General features: G+C 39.3%; 1 protein-coding gene across 1 annotated transcript; it reads left to right on the plus strand.

The window, feature by feature from the left end:
- Positions 1 to 16141: 16141 nt before the first annotated feature.
- On the plus strand, positions 16142 to 17699 carry CCDC166 (coiled-coil domain containing 166). Its single transcript, XM_043979718.1, has 4 exons — positions 16142 to 16600; positions 16920 to 17392; positions 17437 to 17444; positions 17509 to 17699. The coding sequence occupies exons 1-4, from the start codon at positions 16142 to 16144 to the stop codon at positions 17697 to 17699; spliced, it is 1131 nt and encodes a 376-aa protein (XP_043835653.1).
- The last annotated feature ends 1797 nt before the right edge of the window (positions 17700 to 19496 follow it).

Consider the following 19496-nt stretch of genomic DNA (forward strand, 5'->3'; position numbering starts at 1 on the left):
CTGACTCCAGGGCCGGTGTTCTATCCACTGCGCCATCTAGCTGCCCCTATCAAAATATTTTTTAACAAGTTTGCTGACTTCAGATTAAGAACCCTTGGACTAGAAAGATGCTCAAGTCCCTTCCAAATCACAAATTCTGTGATTTTGTGAATTCAGGTTGGCAATTAAGAACTGACTAAAATTAAAGGGATTTTCTAACCCTAAATCAGATAAAGATCTGAGATAGATATTTGGATCTCCCAGCAGAAGAAGGTGAGTTTAAAAGACAGACTAGATGCCTGAGGGCTCTAATTAGCTGGCTGTTTGATCTAGGTTCCAAAAGAGGTTGGGTCCTGGGACCAAGAATCTCACAGCTGACAGAAGGAAAACTATTAGTCCTGAGTTTAACAACTTGGTATGGACATGCTTTTCTTGCTAATGTAATCAAAACTCTGATTCTGGAGTAAAATTAGAGAGACAGACAGCAGAGCCAATTCCTTCTCTTTTTTGAGCAAAAAAATAGCACCTCCAATGAAGACTACAGCTAAGAAGGTAGCTGTAATGAGAATCTAGTAGAGAGGAAGGGAAATGGGGAACAATAAAGATACAGGGCAGCCCTAGAAAAGCAACACAATAAAAGAACCAAAAACACTGCCCTCCTCTCCCCCCCCCCCCGCCATGATTGTAATGCTTCCCTATGTACATGCCCTTCTATTTGTGTGCCTTGACCACAAATCTATGCTCCCTAATGTGTGATACCTAAGAGCATCAAATATTCCCAATGATGATGTGTATATTTGTTGAAGAGTATACCCAAGGTTTCCTGAGGTAATGTTCTACTGATACTTTTATTGTAATGTTATTTCATTAAAATGTGTTGTTTTGAAATAAGTCTGTATGACTGGCAAATAAAAGGAAAAACCTGTAAAAACTTGTGAGCTATGGTTTTAAGTGTGTGGACCCACAGAACACATCAAACCCCAATTTCTTGGAGACTCACATGAAAGAAGGGGCACCCCAGATGCTACACTTATTTTTAACCAATATGTTCCTTTCTTTGACTCCCACTCATTGTTCCTAATGTTAAACTCTGAGGCCAAGAAGAACCTGCATCCACATCAGTCCTTCAAATACTTGAAGACAGATATCATATCCTTCCCAAGTTTCTTCTTTAAGCTAAACAGCCCCATTTTCCTTAGTGTCAGACTAACAGACCAAGTCAAACGAACCTCTTTCCTCATTTTACAAGACTACTAGAGTATTGGGCATTTGAAGACCAGTTTTCTGTGGGAAGAGAGAAAAGCCTTTAGTATCTTTCTTCATGAGTTTATAAGTCTGATTCTCTTGCCTCTTGGTGCCTAAAGACCAGGTGTGTCTAGGAAGCTCATTGCTTATCTCTCACTATTGTCCAGCACTCCAAGAAAGACATACTCAAAGGGAGGGTCTGCCTTATATCCAGACCCAGGGGCAGGAAAGCTGGGGGAAACTTGGCAACAGAAATACTTGGGAAGTACACCTAGGCCACTGAGGAGGGGAAACTAGGTAGCAGGTGTGATAAAATAATGGAATTTGGCAGACACCCAGGGGTCCCACCTGATTCATTTAGTATTGTTTGAGAAACCGACTAAGTACCTAATTGGGATGATTAGATATAGGCCACATCTGTCCTGTCCTGAGTGACATATACTGCTGACGTCAGCAGGGGGACTGTAGGGACCAATTTTTAATTGGGGAGTGTTAGCTAGGCAGCTCACCACAATATTGGGGCAAGGAAGGAGACTGACAGCCTCCCTCAAAACAGAGCAGGATTTATTTAACAAGAATGATCTTTAGGAAATTTGCTCAGGTCAGAGCCAAGATGGCAGAGAGGAAGCAGCAAGCTGCCTGAGCTCTCCTTCTGTTCCCTCAAAAAGAACATTAAATCAAGCCTCTGGACGGATTCTGAAACTACTGAACCTGCAAAGAAACAGAGAGACACAGTCTTCCAACCAGAGATAATTTAGAAGACTTCAGGAAAAGGTTGGTCTGACTCAGGCAAAAGGGAGGCCCAGCACAGGGCAGCAGCCCAGCACAGAGGGGGTTGGGGCAAGTCAGCAGGAGCTGCGGGCCACAGCCGAACAACTGAGGCCCCTGGAACCTGGCTCAAAAATCTGGTGGCCAAGAAGGACAGTGGAAAAACCTACCTGCACCGTCCAGGAGGGCAGGGTGCCAGCTGTAGGGCCATGAACGGGAGAGGTGGGATCGGGCTCCTGGCTGAGCACACTCAGACAGGAAATGCAGGGGGGCAAACTGCACACACTATAAAGGCCTCAGAGTAAAAAGCCCGTCACACAGCACCTATACCCCTGCACAAGAAGACCAAAACAGGGACCCTGGTGCCCCCAGAGCAGACCTCAACTCAACTTAAAAAATAAATAAATAAGCTGCAATAATAAGTAAGAAGCAAAAAAGAGCCATCTCCATTGAGAGTTTCTGTACCAATAGGGAACAAGCCAACGCAAACTCAGATGAGGACAATACCCTCAAATTGCCTACATGTGAAGCCTCACGAGGGAAGGTGAATTGGTCTCAAGAACAAAAAGCCTTCCTGGAAGAGCTCAAAAAGGATTTTAAAAATCAATTGAGAGAGGTGGAAGAAAAAATGGGGAGAGAAATGAAAGCAAAACAAGAAAACTATGAAAAAAAGAATCAGCAGCTTGGAAAAGGAAGCACAAAGATTGACTGGCCAAATGGAAAAAAAGGTGCATAATCTCATTAAAGAAAACACTGCCTTAAAAAATTCAGTTGGCCAAATGGAAAAAAAGGGGCATAATCTCATTGAAGAAAACAATGCCTTAAAAATTAAAATTGGACAGTTGGAAGATAAGAAATCCATGAGACACCAGGAATCAGTCAAGCAGAATCAAAAGAATGAAAAAATAGAAGAAAATGTGAAATACCTCATTGGAAAGACAACTAATCTGGAAAACAGATCCAGGAGAGACAATTTGAGAATCATTGGACTGCCTGAAAGCCATGACCAGAAAAAGAATCTAGACACCATATTCCAAGAAATTATTAAGGAGAACTGCCCTGATATCATAGAATCAGAGGATAAAATCATAATTGAAAGAATCCACTGATCACCTCCTGAAAGAGACCCCCAAAGGAAAACTCCAAGGAATATTGTAGCCAAATTCCAGAATTATCAGGTGAAGGAGAAAATACTCCAAGCAGCCAGAAAGAATCAATTTAAATATCATGGAGCCACAGTCAGGATTGCTCAGGACCTGGCAGCTTCAACATTAAAGGACCGCAAGGCTTGGAATATGATATTCTGGAAGGCAAAGGAGCTTGGGTTGCAGCCAAGAATCTATCACCCAACAAAACTGATCATTCTCTTTCAGGGGAAAAGATGGACATTCAATGACATTGGGGACTTTCAATGTTTCCTGCTGAAAAGACCAGAACTGAATAGAAAATTCAATCTCAACATACAAGACTCAAGAGAAGTTTAAAAAGGTAATCAGAGGGGGAAAAAAAAGGTTACCCTATTAGGTTAAACTGTTTATGTCCCTACACAGGAAGATAATACTCATAACTCCTAAGAACTATAAATGTATTTGGGCAGAGAGAAGGACTTTACACAGAGGGTATAAATATAAATTGTCTTTGATGTGATGATACAAAAAAAATTAAGGGGTTAAAAAGGGAGTCTATCGGGAGGAGAGGAAAGGGGAGGTGGAATGGGATGAATTATATCATATGAAGAGGTGAAAAAAAACCTATTACAATAGAGGGAAAGAAAGGAGGGGTGAACATTGTTTCAACCCTATTCTCATTAGATTTGATTCAAAGAGGGAATAACATATACATTCATTGGGATAAAGAAACTTAACTCATTCTTTAGGGAAGCAAAAGGGGAAGGGAAAGGGGGGACTTATAGAAGGGAGGACAAAAGCAAGGGAGAAAAGGGCAAAGAAAAGAGAGGGGGGTGATAAAAAGGGAGGGCAGATTGGGGGAGGCAGGGGTAAGAAGTAAAACATCGGTGAGGAGGAATAGGGTGAAAGAAGCGGGGAAAAGTACAAAGGGGGGAAATAGAATAGAGGGGAATAGACAGTGACTAATAATAACTGTGAATGTGAATGGGATGAACTCTGCTATAAAACGGAAGCGAATTGCAGAGTGGATTAAAAAACAGAATCCTACAATATGCTGTTTATAAGAAACACATTTGTAGCAGAGAGATGCACACAGAGTAAAGGTAAAAGGCTGGAACAGAATATATTATGCTTCAGCTAAAGAAAAAAAAGCAGGGGTAGCAATCCTTATCTCAGACAAAGTGCAGGCAAAAATAGATCTCATTAAAAGAGATAAGGAAGGAAATTACATCTTGCTTAAAGGTACTATATATAATGAAGTAATATCAATATTAAATATGTATGGGCCAAGTGGTATAGCATCCAAGTTCTTAGAGAAGTTAAATGAGTTACAAGAGGAATTAGACTATACTAATTATATTATTAATAATATTATATTATACTATACTAGTGGGGGATCTGAATCTCCCCCTCTCAGAATTAGATAAATCTAGCCGAAAAATAAATAAGAAAGAAGTGAAAGAGGTGAATAGATTACTAGAAAAGTTAGACATGATAGATGTCTGGAGAAAATTGAATGGTGATAGAAAGGAATATACCTTTTCCTCAGCAGCACATGGCACATTTTCAAAAACTAACCATGTATTAGGGCACAAAAACATCATAGTCAAATGTAGAAAGGCAGAAATAGTAAATGCATCCTTTTCAGATCATGATGCAATAAAAATCACATGTAAGAAAGAGCCAGGGAAAAGTAGAATGAAAATCAATTGGAAACTAAATAATTTCATTCTAAAGAATGAATGGGCCAAACAAAAAATCATAGAAACAATCAATAACTATATCCAAGAGAATGGCAATAATGAGACAACATACCAAAATCTATGGGATGCAGCCAAAGCAGTGCTTAGGGGAAAATTTATAGCTCTAAATGCTTACATGAATAAAAAAGAGAAAGAGGAGATTAATGAATTGGGCATGCAACTTAAAAAGCTAGAAAAAGAACAAATTAGAAATCCCCAATTAGATACTAAATTAGAGATCCTGAAAATCAAAGGAGAAATTAATAAGATTGAAAGCAAAAAAAATATAGAATTAATCAATAAAACTAAGAGCTGATTTTATGAAAAAACCAATAAAATAGATAAAATATTGGTTAATTTGATCAAAAAAAAGAAGAAAACCAAATTACCAGTATCAAAAATGAAAAAGGTGATGTTACCACCAATGAAGTGGAAATTAAATCAATAATTAGGGATTATTTTGCCCAACTGTATGTCAATAAATTTGACAATCTAAATGAAATGGATGAATATTTACAAAAATACAAACTGCCCAGGTTAACTGAAGAGGAAATAAAATCCTTAAATAAACCCGTATTAGAAAAAGAAATTGAACAAGCCATTAATGAACTCCCTAAGAAAAAATCCCCAGGGCCAGATGGGTTCATAGGTGAATTTTACCAAACATTTAAAGAACAATTAATTCCAATATTATACAAATTATTTGGAAAAATAGGTGAAGAAGGAGTTCTACCAAATTCATTTTATGATACAAATATGGTGGTGATACCAAAACCAGGCAAAGCAAAAACAGAGAAAGAAAATTATAGACCAATTTCCCTTATGAATATTGATGCTTAAATCTTAAATAAGATATTAACAAGGAGATTACAGCAAGTGATCACCAAGATAATACACTATGACCAGGTGGGATTTATACCAGGAATGCAGGGCTGGTTCAACATTAGGAAAACTATTAACATAATCAACCACATCAATAAGAAAACCAACCAAAATCATATGATTATCTCAATAGATGCAGAGAAAGCTTTTGACAAAATACAACACCCATTCCTAATAAAAACACTGGAGAGTTTAGGAATAGGGGGAGCTTTCCTTAAAATAATAAACAGTATCTACCTAAAGCCATCAGCAAGTATTATATGCAATGGAGATAAATTAGAGGCCTTCCCAATAAGATCAGGGGTGAAACAGGGATGTCCATTATCACCCCTATTATTTAATATTGTCCTAGAAATGTTAGCTTTAGCAATCAGCGAAGAGAAAGGAATTAAAGGAATTAGAATAGGCAAGGAGGAAACAAAACTATCACTCTTCACAGATGATATGATGGTATACTTAAAGAATCCTAGAGAATCAACTCAAAAATTACTTGAAACAGTTAACAACTTTAGCAAAGTAGCAGGATATAAAATAAATCCACATAAATCATCAACATTTCTATACATAACCAACAAAGTCCAGCAGCAAGAGATAAAAAGAGAAATTCCATTTAAAGTAACAGTAGATAATATAAAATACTTGGGAGTCTACTTGCCAAGACAAACCCAGGAACTCTATGAACACAACTACCAAACACTCTTCACACAAATCAAATCAGATCTAAATAATTGGAAAGATATCAATTGCTCATGGATAGGCAGAGCTAATATAGTAAAAATGACAATACTGCCTAAATTAATTTACTTATTCAGTGCCATACCAATCAGACTACCTAAAAATTATTTTATAGAGCTAGAAAAAAATATTAACAAAATTCATCTGGAAAAACAAAAAATCAAGAATATCCAGGGAAATAATGAAAAAAAATTCTCAGGAAGGTGGGTTAGCGGTACCAAACCAGGAGCTTTACTATAAAGCGGCAGTCATCAAAACTATCTGGTACTGGCTAAAAAATAGAGTGGTAGATCAATGGAATAGGCTAGGCTCAGGAAATGCAGTAGTAAATGACACTAGTAATGTAGTGTTTGATAAACCCAACGACTCCAGCTTCTGGGATAGGAACTCAGTATTTGACAAAAACTGCTGGGAAAACTGGAAGATAGTATGGCAGAAATTAGGCATAGACCAACATCTGACACCTTATACTAAAATAAGGTCAAAATGGATACATGATTTAGACATAAGAGGTGATACCATAGGTAAATTAGGAGAGAAAGGAATAGTCTACCTATCAGATCTTTGGAAAGGAAAATAGTTTATGACCAAACAAGAGATAGAGTATATTATAAAATGCAAAATGGATGATTGTGAATACATTAAATTAAAAAATTTTTGTACAAACAGAAGCAATGCATCCAAAATTAGAAGGGAGGCAGAAAGCTGGGAAACAATTTTTGAGGCCAGTGCTTCTGATAAAGGCCTCATCTCTAAAATATATAGGGAACTAAATCAAATTTATAAGAATCCAAGTCATTCCCCAATTGAGAAATGGTCAAAGGATATGAACAGGCAGTTTTCTGATGAAGAAACCAAAGCTATCTATTCCCATATGAAAAAATGCTCTAAATCTCTAATGATTAGAGAGATGCAAATTAAAACAACTCTGAGGTACCACCTGACACCTATCAGATTGGCTAAAATTACAAAAAAGGAAAATAATAAATGTTGGAGAAGCTGTGGGAAAATTGGAACACTAATTCATTGTTGGTGGAGCTGTGAATTGATCCAACCATTCTGGAGAGCAATTTGGAATTATGCCCAAAGGGCAATAAAGCTGTGCATACCCTTTGACCCAGCAATACCACTTTTGGGTCTTTTTCCCAAAGAAATCATGGAAAGGGGAAAGGGACCCACATGTACAAAAATATTTATAACTGCTCTTTACGTGGTGGCAAGGAATTGGAAGTTGAGGGGGTGCCCATCAATTGGGGAATGGCTGGACAAGTTGTGGTATATGAATACAATGGAATACTATTGTGCTGTAAGAAATGATGAGCAGGAGGAGTTCAGAGAAACCTGGAGGGTCTTGCATGAGCTGATGATGAGTGAGATGAGCAGAACCAGAAGAACATTGTACACAGTATCATCAACATTGAGTGTTGATCTACTGTGATGGACTATATTCTTCTCACCCGTGCAATGGTGCAGAAGAGTTCCAGGGAACTCATGATGGAAGAGGATCTCCAAATCCAAGAGAAGAAAAAAAAAAGGAACTGCAGAGTATAGATGCTAAATGAACCATACTATTTCTTTTGTTTTTGGTGCTGTTGTTTTTTTCTATTTTGAGGTTTTTCATCATTGCTCTGATTTTTTCTCTTATAACATGACTAATGCAGAAATAAGATTAATGTTATTATGTGTACATATATATATATATATATACATATATATATATATATAACCTATATCAGATTACCTGCTGTCTAGGGGAGGGGGGAGGGAGGGGAGGGAGGGGAGGGAGGGAGAAAAATCTGAAATTGTAAAGCTTGTATAAACAAAAGTTGAGAACTATCTTTACATGTAATGGAAAAAATAAAATACTTTATTAATTAAAAAAAAAAACAAATAGTGCGCTAGAGAAAGAACCTTGATACCTATGGGTTAGTAACAAGCAAAGAACAATAGCTATGTTTAAAGTACCATAAAGGCAGGGTTAAACCTATGATCCTGCAGTGTACCATCCAGAGATTCCCTAAGGATGAAGTTTATGCATATTTGGTTCCAAAGCCATACCATGTACAGCTTCCAGAAATAAAAAAGTCTAACAACTAAAAAAAAAAATGACAATCCTACAATATTTCTGTTGCTGTGTACAATGTTTCCTGGTTCTGCTCACTTGACTTTGAATCAGTTCATATAAGCCTTGCCAGGCTTTTCTGAAACCATCCTGCTTGGCATCTCTTATAGAATAATAGTATTCTATCACAGTCATACATCACAACTTGCTCAGCCATTCCCCAATTGATGGGCATACCCTCAATTTCCAATTCTTTGCCAACCCAAAAAGAGCTGCTATAAATATTTTTGTACATATAGATCCTTTTCCTTTTTCTTTGATCTCTTTAGGATACATACCTAGCAGTGGTATTGCTACATCAAAGGATACCACGGCATTTCACTGTATGGCTGGGTCTCACAAGGAAAAATCTGACCTACCATTCAACCTGTAACCTAAGGGGAGGTATGTGTGCATGTGTCTTTTAGGAACACTACCACATGGTTAGGCTATCCTTGAAAATCTTGGAGAGTTTTCTTATCAATAGTTTCTCAGAGAAATATAGGTGGAGTATGAGATCCAAGGTATGCAGAATGGAATATCCAAACAAAGAAGAACCCCATGGACTGCCCTTAAAGTTCACTATCCTAGTGAAACCTTTTGACCAATCAATTTCCTGTGCACATGCCCCCAAACCTCTGATTCATGCTTGCATAGACAAAGAAGGTGTTCTACTAGGTGTGCTTATATGCATAAATATTAAGAGAGTTTGGGGAGGAGCTAGACAGGAATTCACATAACATCCACCTGCCATCTCGGACACTGACCCTCCTGTAAGTAAGTCTCCTTTCAGTATCAAGTTATCTCATGGGTACGGGGGAGGTATACATCTGAGCCCCAGTGTATACCCAATAATTAGCATAGTTAGCAGGATACTATACCCAACAGTGTGCAAAGTTTTATAGCCCTTTGGACATAGTTCCAAATTGTTCTCCAGAATTTTCTATCAGTTCACAACTCCATCAACTATGCATTAGTGCACCTATTTTTCCAAATCCCCTCCAACATTAATCATTTTCCTTTTCTGTCATATTAGTCAATCTGATTGGTGTGCAGTAGTACCTCAGAGTTGTTTTAATTTGCATTTCTTTAATCAGTAGTGATTTACAGCATTTTTTCATATGACTGTGAGTAACTTTGATTTCTTCTTCTGAAAACTGCCCATTCATATCCTTTGACCATTTATGAATTGGGGAATGACTCACAATCTTATAAATTTAACTCATTTCTCTATATTTTTGTGAAAACATAGAGAAATTTGCCATAAAAATGTTTCCCCCATTTCCTACTTTGCTTCTAATCTTGGCTAGATTGGTTTTGTTTGTGCAAAAAAAAACTCTTTAACATAACCAAAATTATCCATTTTATATCACATTTTCTATTATTATTAATTCTTCCCCTATCCATAGATCTGACAAGTATACTTTTCCATGCTTCCTTAATTTGCTTGTGGTCTCACGTTTTATGTTGAAATCAAGTACTCATTTTGAGCGTATCTTGGTATACAGTGTAAAATGTTGTTCTATACCTTTTATTGTTGTTGTTGTTCAGTTGTTTCGGTCATGTCTGACTCTTTGTGACCCCATTTGGGGTTTTCTTGGCAAAAATATCAGAGAAGTTTGCCATTTCCTTCTACAGCTCATTTTACAAATGAGGAAAACAGTGATAAACAGTTTTCCTAACAATTTTTGTCAGATAGTGAGTTCTTATCCAAAAAGTTTGAATCTTTGGGTTTATCAAACACTAGATACTATGGTCATTTACTACTGTCTATTGTGTACCTAATCTGTTCCACTGATCCACCACTACTACTTAGCCAATACCAAATTGTTTTTATGATTACCACTTTGTAATACAATTTGAGATCTGGTACTGCTAGTTCATCTTCCTTCACATTTTTTTCACTGATCTCCTCAATATTCTTGATCTTTTGTTCTTCTGTATGGATTTTATTATTTTTTTCTAGCTCTATAAAATAATTTTTGGTGGCTTGATTGAAATGGCACTAAATAAGTAAATTAGTTTGGATAGAATTGTCATTTTTATTTTGTTGGCTTGGCCTGCCCATGAGTAATTAATATTTTTCCAATTACTTAGACCTATCTTTATTTGTGTGAAAAGTGTTTTAGTATTGTGTTCAATATATTTCCTGGGTTTGTCTTGGCAGGGAAACTCCCAAATATTTTATGTTGTCTGCAGTTATTTTTTGGTTTGAGTTTGGGTTTTGGTTTTGGTTTTTGCTGGGCAATGAGGATTAAGTGACTTGCCCAGGGTCACACAGCTAGTAAGTGTCAAGTGTCTAAGGCTGAATATGAACTCAGGTCCTCCTGAATCCAGGGCCTATGCTTTATCCACTATACCACCTAGCTGCCCCTGTCTGCAATTATTTTAAATGAAATTTCTCTATCTCTTCCTCCTGGGTTTTGTTAGTAATATATAGAAACACAGAAATGATGATTTATGTGGGTTTATTTAACATCCAGCTACTTTGCCGAAGTTGTTTCAACTAATTTTTAATTGACTCTAAGATTCTCTAAGTATACCATAATATCATCTACAAATAATGATAGTTTTGTTTCTTTATTGCCTATTCTAATTGCTTCCATTTCTTTTTCTTCTCTTATTGCTATAGTTAGTATTTCTAGTACTATATTTAATAATAATGGTGATAATGGCTATCCTTGCTTAATCTCTAATCTTACTGGGAAGGATTCTAGTTAATCCCCATTACAAATGATGCTTGCTGGTGGTTTAGAGAGATATTATTCCTCATTTTAAGGAAAACTCCATTTATCCCTATGCTTTCCAATGTTTTTAATAAGAATGAATGTTGCATTTTGTCAAAAAGCCTTTTCTGCACTTATTATATTATTTTTGTTGGGTTTTTTTATTGATATGGCCAATTATACTGATAGTTTGCCTAATTTTAAACCGGCCCTACATTCCTGTTATACAATCTACCTGGTCATACTGTATGATCTTTGTGGTATATTGCTGTTATCTCCTAGCAAGTATTTCATTTAAATTTTTCCCATCAATTTTCATTAGGGAAATTAGTCTATACTTTTATTTGTTTTCATTCTTCCTGGTTTTGGTATCAGCACTATATTTGTGTCATAAAATTAATTCAGTACAACTCCTTCTTTGCCTATTTTTCTAAATAGTTTATATAGTGTTGGAATTAATTGTTCTTTAAATTTTTAGTAGTATTCACTTGTGAATCCATCCAACCCTGGGAATTTTTTTCTTAGGGAGCTCATTTATGGTTTGCTCATAGATAGGATTATTTAAGTATTCTATTTCCTCTTCTGTTAATCTGGGAAATTTATATTTTTGTAAATATTCATCCATTTAATGTTGGATTTTTGTCATATAATTAGGCAAAATAGCTTCTACTAATTGCTTTAATTTTATGTTCATTGCTTTGGGGTTTTTTTTTAATCATCACATCATAATCAACCCATGCCTTCAGGTTTATGTATACTCCTTCTAACTGCCCTAATAATGATAAAGTCCAAAGGAGTTACAGTATTATCTTGCCATGTAGGAATGTAAACAGTTCAACCTCATTGAATTCCTTATGATTTGTCTTTCTGGTTCACTCTTTTATGCTTCTCTTGAGTCTTGTATTTGAGAGTTGAATTTTCAATTTTTCTTTTGTTCTTTTCATTAGGAAGGTTTGAAAGTACTCTGTTTCATTAAATACCAATTTTCTCCCTGAATTATTATGCTCAGTTTTGCTAGGTTGTGATTCTTGGTTGTAATCCTAGCTCCTTTGTCCTCCAAATATATGATATATATTCCAAGCTCTCAGATCCTTTGATGTGAAAGCTGCAAAATCTTGTGTAATCCTGTATCTTCACAGTATTTGAACTGTTTCTTTCTGGATCCTTGCAATGTTTTCTCCTTGCCTGGGTGCTCTGGAATTTGACTATAATATTCCTGGGAGTTCATTTTGGAATCTTTTTCAGGAGGTGATCAGTGAATGCTTTTTTTTTCTTTTTTCTTTTTTGGGGGGAGTAGGGGGTTGGGGGGGCAGGGCAATGAGGGTTAAGTGGCTTGCCCAGGATCACACAGCTAGAAAGTGTCAAGTGTCTGAGGCCAGATTTGAAATCAGGTCCTCCTGAATCCAGGGCCAGTGCTTTATCCAATGTGCCACCTAGCTGTCTCCCAGTAAACTCTTTCAATTCTATTTTACCCTCAGATTCTAGGATATGATGTCTGAGGATTTTTTTTAATCATGGCTTTCAAGTAGTCCAATAATTGTTAAATTATTTCTCCTCAATATATTTTCCATGTTGATTGTTTTTCTTCTATTTTTCATTTATTTGACTTTGCTATTATTACTTGATGTCTCATGGAATCATTACCTTCCACTTTCCCAATTCCAATTTTTAAGGAATTATTTTCTTCAATGAGCTTTTGTACCTCTTTTTCCATTTAACCATTCTTATTTTTAAGTTCTTCTGTTTAGTGGATTTTTGTGCATTTTTTTAAACCATTTGACCAATTCTGGTTTTTTAAGGTCTTATTTTCTTCAGTACTTTTATGTCTCCTTTCCCAAGCTTTTGACTCTCTTTTCATCATTTTCTTGCATCACTCTAATTTCTCTTTCCAATTTTTCCTGTACTGTTCTTGAGTTTCAAAATCCTTTTTGAGCTCTTCCAGGAATTCTTGTTGGGCTTATGTCCAATTTGCAATTTTCTTTAAACTTTGTTTCTGTTTTGACATCTTTGTCTTCTGAGTTTGTATCTTGATCTTCCCTGTCAACATAGTAACTTTTTATGATCAGGTTCTTTTTTTGTTGGTTGCTTATTTTTCCAGACTATTTCTTGATTTTTAACTTTAAACATTGGACTCTGCTTCTAGTGTGGAGAGGACAGTGTCCCAAGCATCAGGTTTTTCATGCTACTATTTTCAGAGCTAGTTCTGGAGGTCTATAAGTTTTTGATGCTTTCAAGGAGAGGTGTGGTCACTGCTCTTCTGGCCTATGCTCTTGTCTTTATCTAGGAAGGTACCTTGTTCCCCTATAACCACAACTAGTGCTCCTTTTGGCCCTGGAACAGTGACCAGATCCCCTGCTCTCCTTCAGCCACAAGCATTATCACTCATTTCTACCTTGAAACTAAGACCAGGGCCCCTACTCCTTTGTGAATGACCACAAGCACTTTTCTATACCCTAGAACTGTGACCAGTACTCCTGATCTCCTGTAGACACAATTAATCTTCCTCTTCTCCCTGGAACTGTGACCCAGAACTGCATATGGGCAATGCAACAATGTCCTGAACCCAGTGCCAGCAAAAGGTCCCCAGTAATTTCTTTCTAACTAGTAATCCACCCACCCACCCCTTCCCATGTGTTAACTGAGAGATCCCAAAGCTTCTTTTGCCACTATTGCAACTACATTAAGACCTACCATTGGCATTGCCATGGCCCAGACCTGACCACCACTCCAGTGTGATCAACCTTTTCTGCCAACCTCCTAAGTTGTCTGGTGCTACTTCACCCCAACCTTTTGTTGGCTCTGAAGTTCCAGAATTTGATTTGAAATGTTATTATAAAGTTATTGGGAGAGTTCAGATGAATTACAGCCTTTAATCCACCCTCTAGGCTCTAGCCCCACTTACTGTTCTTCTGAGGAGAAGAGGGGATGAATAGCTGGTATTCTGAGAATCTCAGAATTTCAGAGTTGAAAGAGTCCTCAAAGATGATCTAACTAGTCAGTCAACAAACATTTGTTAAGTGCCTACTATTTGGTAAAAAGTTTTGGAAAAACTGGAAAGCAGTATGGCAGAAACAGGGTATAGACCAGCACCTTATGCCACGATAAGGTCAAAATGGATACATGACCTAGATGTAAAAGGAGATAACATAAGTAAATTAGAGAATCATGAAACATATTACCTATGTTATTAATATTACCAGATTTAGGGACTGTGCTTCACTCTCACCCCAGCATGACAGACATTTTCTGCCAACCTTCTAAGTTATCTTGGACTGGAAAATTATTTCACTGTGTCCTTTTGTGGGTTCTGACACTCCAGAATTCATCTCGAGGTTTTAAAGTTGTTTGGAGAGGAATTTGGGAGAGCTCTAGTGAGTCCATGCCTTTTCTCTGCCATCTTGGCTCTACACCCTCCCCCCCCCACTTTATAAGGAAACCCTCTGAGCTCTACACCCACACATGAATGATCAGGTTTAGTCCTAAAGGAACATGAACTCCAAAGACAGTGCAGCTGTTTTTCCTCAAACTGTCTGGCTCTCTATACCTCTATCCCAGAGCCTGAGGTGGGTAGGAGGTAATCATTTAAAAGCTTAGTTTTATTTCGAGTCTAGAGTCTTCAAAATGGGGGAGTAAAAAAAGCATTCAATGCTCAATGTTAATTTGATGCTGAAGATAATAGGGAGCCATGGAGTTTATTGAGTACAGAAATTATATGATAGGAAGATCACTTTGGTTATGTAAAGGATGGAGTTATGTAAAGGATGGAGTGGAGAGACACTTGAGCCAGAAAGATCATTTAGGAGACAATTATAATAGAGCAGATGAGAGGTGATGAGAGCACATACTGGGATGAGGCCTGTGTGAACACAGACTCCTGACCACCACTGCCCTGACCCCAAATAAAAAGCCTCCAAAGGCATTTAACAACCAAGGAGGCTCTTAAGGGACCCAAACCTTGATTCTTCTATTTCTTTTTTTTCCTTTTTGTGGGGCAATGAGGGTTAACTCACTTGCCCAGGGTCACACAGCTAGTATAAAGTGTCTAAGACCAGATTTGAACTCAGGTCCTCCTGAATTCAGGGCTGGTGCTTTATTCACTATGCCACCTAGCTGCCCCCTGATTCTTCTATTTCAACACTGCCAGAACTAATGGAACACAGATAGCCACAAACTGCACTGAGTCTCTTCTCGAACACATACATGCAGGGTACCAACACCCCATAGGCATCCACATCATGTGATCACTGCATGGCCAGGGGTTTATGGGGAAGGTGCCTGGAACCAGAGTCTATGCTGATGCAATAGTAATAGTGATGTTCAGAGGGTCTTGGAGTTCCTTTTCTCTTCTCTATAGCAACAGAACTCCAAATCCTTCTAAAGGGACTGGATGTCAACATCCACAGGAAGGGATCTTCCAGGCAATGAAGGGTTAGAAATGAGGTGACCCCATGAACTCAACAAGGCTCCAGCCAGACCAGAAAAGAACAGGTCAGCAGCCCCTGACCCCTCAATATCTATCTGCCTCTTCCTCCTGCTGATTCCCTACCCCTTCTCCTCTTTTATTCCTACCGGGCACAGGGTGGATCCTGGGGGTCTGGGGTGGGGGTGGAGGAGGAGATGGGATGGCAGGAAGAGGGAAGAGTGACCATGGGATGACAGGAAACTAGATAACATGACCTTGGAGGATAAGGGAGTGGGTGACAACCTCAGGGGGATAAAGGAATGGGTGGGATGATCCTAAAAGGATGAATATGATGACCCTGGGGCACAAGGGAGTGGGCATAATGACCTGAGCAGTGCTCCTGAGGTCTCACATGTCCCCACAGGCCCCACCCCATGGCCTCAAAGAAGAAGACTGGGGGCTCAGGCCGTCGGGGTGCAGGGGGCACAGGGGGTGCAGGGGGCACAGAGGGCACAGAGACGGTGGTGCTGTCGGATCGCTACCAGTTTCTGAAGCGGGAGTTTGCAGCATTGACTGAGCAGCTAGATACCTATGAGAAGCGTGTGCAGAGCGTACTATGGGAGAATGATTTCCTGGACCGGGAGGCTGCCAGGCTACGTGAGGAAAACCGGCAATATGCAGCTTATATGTCCATACGGGCCCAACGCTGCGCCAACATCATCATCACACTGGATGCACAGAACCGTGCCGACCTGGCCCAGGTGCACTCCCAACAAGAGGAGCTCACCGCTCTGTATCAGGGTCGTGAGGGTGCAGTACGCTCCCAACTCACAGAGATGGAGGCCCGCTCAGCCAACATGACACACCAGGTGGAACTGCTACAACCCTACAAGGTCGGTGACCCATTTGTGACAAGGGGTACAGATAGGGACTGCACACAGGGCTGGGGAAAATGGGAGAAGAGGCAAATGAGAGATCAGACAAGGAGGATTCAACAGTGCCTTCAAAGATGGCTTGTAAAGACAAGGGCCTGCAGACTCAACTGGCCTAGTTGCTCTTATCACCATATACTTATGTCTCCTGAAGCTCAGAGACACTGGCTCAAAGGTCTGGCCATGGGACAACCTATATAAACCCTAGGGGACTTGCACCAAGGGGACTGTCCGCGTCAATACCTTGGGGCTGATCCTGTGGTCTCCTGCAACTTCCCAGGAGCTACAGCTGGAACAGCTGGCCAGGATCAAGACCCTGGAACGAGAGTTGCTGCACATGCGGGTAGAACACACCCAACTGCTGCACCGCGTGAAAGGACGTTTCCTGGAGGACAAGGCTGCTTGTGAGCGTGAGGCCCGGCAACAGGTACAGTTGCTGGTGCGGAGGGCAGAGCGGGAAGCCACTCGCTCCCTCCTCGTGCACATTCAGTCTATCAAGGCCGAGAATAGGCGTCTCCGGCAGGAGCTTCTGGGGCTCCTGTTCCGGACCAAGCTGCTACAGGATACCAGGCAGGAGCTGCTGGAGCAGCGGAGGCAATTAAGGCAGGAGCATGGAGACAACCGGGAGCTGGCCAAAATCCATGGCTGGCTTCAGAGAGGTCCTGAGGGACCCCAACTTTGGGAGCCACCACTCCATGAAGCCAGCTCAGCTTCACCCTCATCCTTGCTCACACTACCCACCTCTTCACCCATGCCCCAAGCCTCACCTGGGCCCCAAGTCTCACCTGAATCCCAAGCCTCACCTGTGCCTGAAGCCTCACCTGGGTCCCAAACCTCACCAGGGTCCCACACTTCACCCATGCTCCAAGCCTCACCCATGCCCCTTCCTTCACCCATTCCCCCAGGCTCACCCACACCTCTGGCCTCTTCAGAAAACACTACAAGGCTCAGTGTGCTGGCTGGTAGCCCACGTGCCCCCTCACCTACCCTCACAATCTCCAGTATCAAGTCTCCAACTCCAGGTGGACCTAATGAGGTTCCCCCTAAGTCCTCTTTATAGAGCCATGGTACTTCCCATGATGAGTCTGTGAGCATGGGATCAAAGGCAGGCCCCTGAGCAAGGCCCTGGAGGCCAGAGAGGATTGAGGGGGAATGGGGAAATAAGAAAGGGAGAGTATCTAATAAAGGTCTATGTCATGTCCCATGTCCTGCCATTATCATGATCTATGTACGACCTTCAGCAATTGACAAATCTGAGCCTCAGTGTCCTCATCAGTAACAAGAAGGAGGTGGGCCAAGTTATCCTTAAAATTCCTTCCAGTCCTAACATTCTATTATTCTAGGCTTATTCTTTGTTCTTTTATTTATTGATTTATTCATAATAGCCAACCAGGCCAGTAGATAGAGCACTCTACCCAGAGTCAAGAGTTTAAAAATAGAAAAAATATATTTAGCAGAGCACCTGGCACATAGGCACTATATAAAAGCTTATTTCCTCCTCTCTTCACATTAGAGCCAAAAAGTTGGGGTGGGTTCAGTGGACACCAATGCTACATATGCCATGGAATCCAACACCTGGCTTATTTCTCTGCTTTCTGCAACCTATAGAAAAGCAGCCTGTCAATTAATTGGTTAACGAACTAGGAAGGGAATGAAGTATATATTGTGGCCACCAGGTGGCACTACCCTCTGGCCACCACCAAGACTAACCAGGAGCAGATATCTAATAAGAGCAATATTGTTTTAAGAATGACTTTGAGTGACTAAGTCATTTTGATTATTATAAACACACAAATTAAAAACAAAAGACATATGAAGACACTATCTGCATCGAGAGAAAGAACGGATAAATAGAAGAATGTATAAAACAATTTTACATATATACATATACACACATACATACACACACACATATATATATATTGCTCTTACTGTATACTATGTTCACTTGGTTCTGCTCACTTCACTCTTTATCATTTTGTGCAAGTTTTTTCATGCCTTTCTAAGATCATATCGCTCATCATTTCTTATAGCACAGTAGTATTTCATCATAACCATATACCACGACTTGTTCAGCCATTCCCCAATTGATGGGGAGCCCTGCAATTTCTTTGCCACCACAAAAAGAGCTGCGATAAACATTCCATTCGCATTCAAAGTTATAATTACTATTTGTGACTTTCTTTCCATCTTATTTTTACTATTTTCTCAGCCTCTCTTTCCACCCTATCCTTACCTTATCTTTTCCCCCCACCCTCCCACCTCACTTCATCCAACCCTCCAAAAGTCCCCCATTCTGTACCACCACCTCCCCAATCTCAATCCACACACCCCTCCAAAAATCCTCCCCACCCTCTCCCCCTATTCTCCCAAATCCCAAATCCACATACCCCTCTAAAAATTTCTCCCCAATCCTGTCTACCAGTTTTCTCACCTCTTTACATGTTCAAAAGATTTCTATACCCTTTTAGATGTACACTGTTTTCTCTTCAATCCAGATAAGAGTAAAGTTCCAATATTACCAACCTCCACCCCCACCTGCTTCCTCTATATTAGTTTTTCCATTTATACCCCATTTTTATAATTGCTCCCTTTTACATTTTCCTATCTAATTTTGTTTTTTAGAATCACCCATCATTTCCACTCAGCCCTAACCTGTCTTTCAAATTACTTTAGTAATGATGACAGTTTTAAGAATATTGATAACATTTTCATATAATATTATATTTTATATATGTATGTATATGTGTATATGTAGTAAGTAAACAGTTCGACCTTAGTGAGTACTTTTATAATGTTTTTAATGTTTTCCTTATATTTCTTCTGGATCTTTTACATTGAATTTTTCATTGAGTTC

Source organism: Dromiciops gliroides, chromosome 1 (assembly GCF_019393635.1).
Source record: "Dromiciops gliroides isolate mDroGli1 chromosome 1, mDroGli1.pri, whole genome shotgun sequence".
Lineage (NCBI taxonomy): Eukaryota > Metazoa > Chordata > Mammalia > Microbiotheria > Microbiotheriidae > Dromiciops > Dromiciops gliroides.

What these genes read in the sequence shown, in the direction of transcription:
- CCDC166 (XM_043979718.1), top strand. Translation starts at nt 16,142, where the DNA reads ATGGCCTCAAAGAAGAAGACTGGGGGCTCAGGCCGTCGGGGTGCAGGG. An exon ending in AACTGCTACAACCCTACAAG is followed by an intron (nt 16,601 to 16,919) that starts GTCGGTGACCCA and finishes GCAACTTCCCAG; the next exon opens with GAGCTACAGCTGGAACAGCT.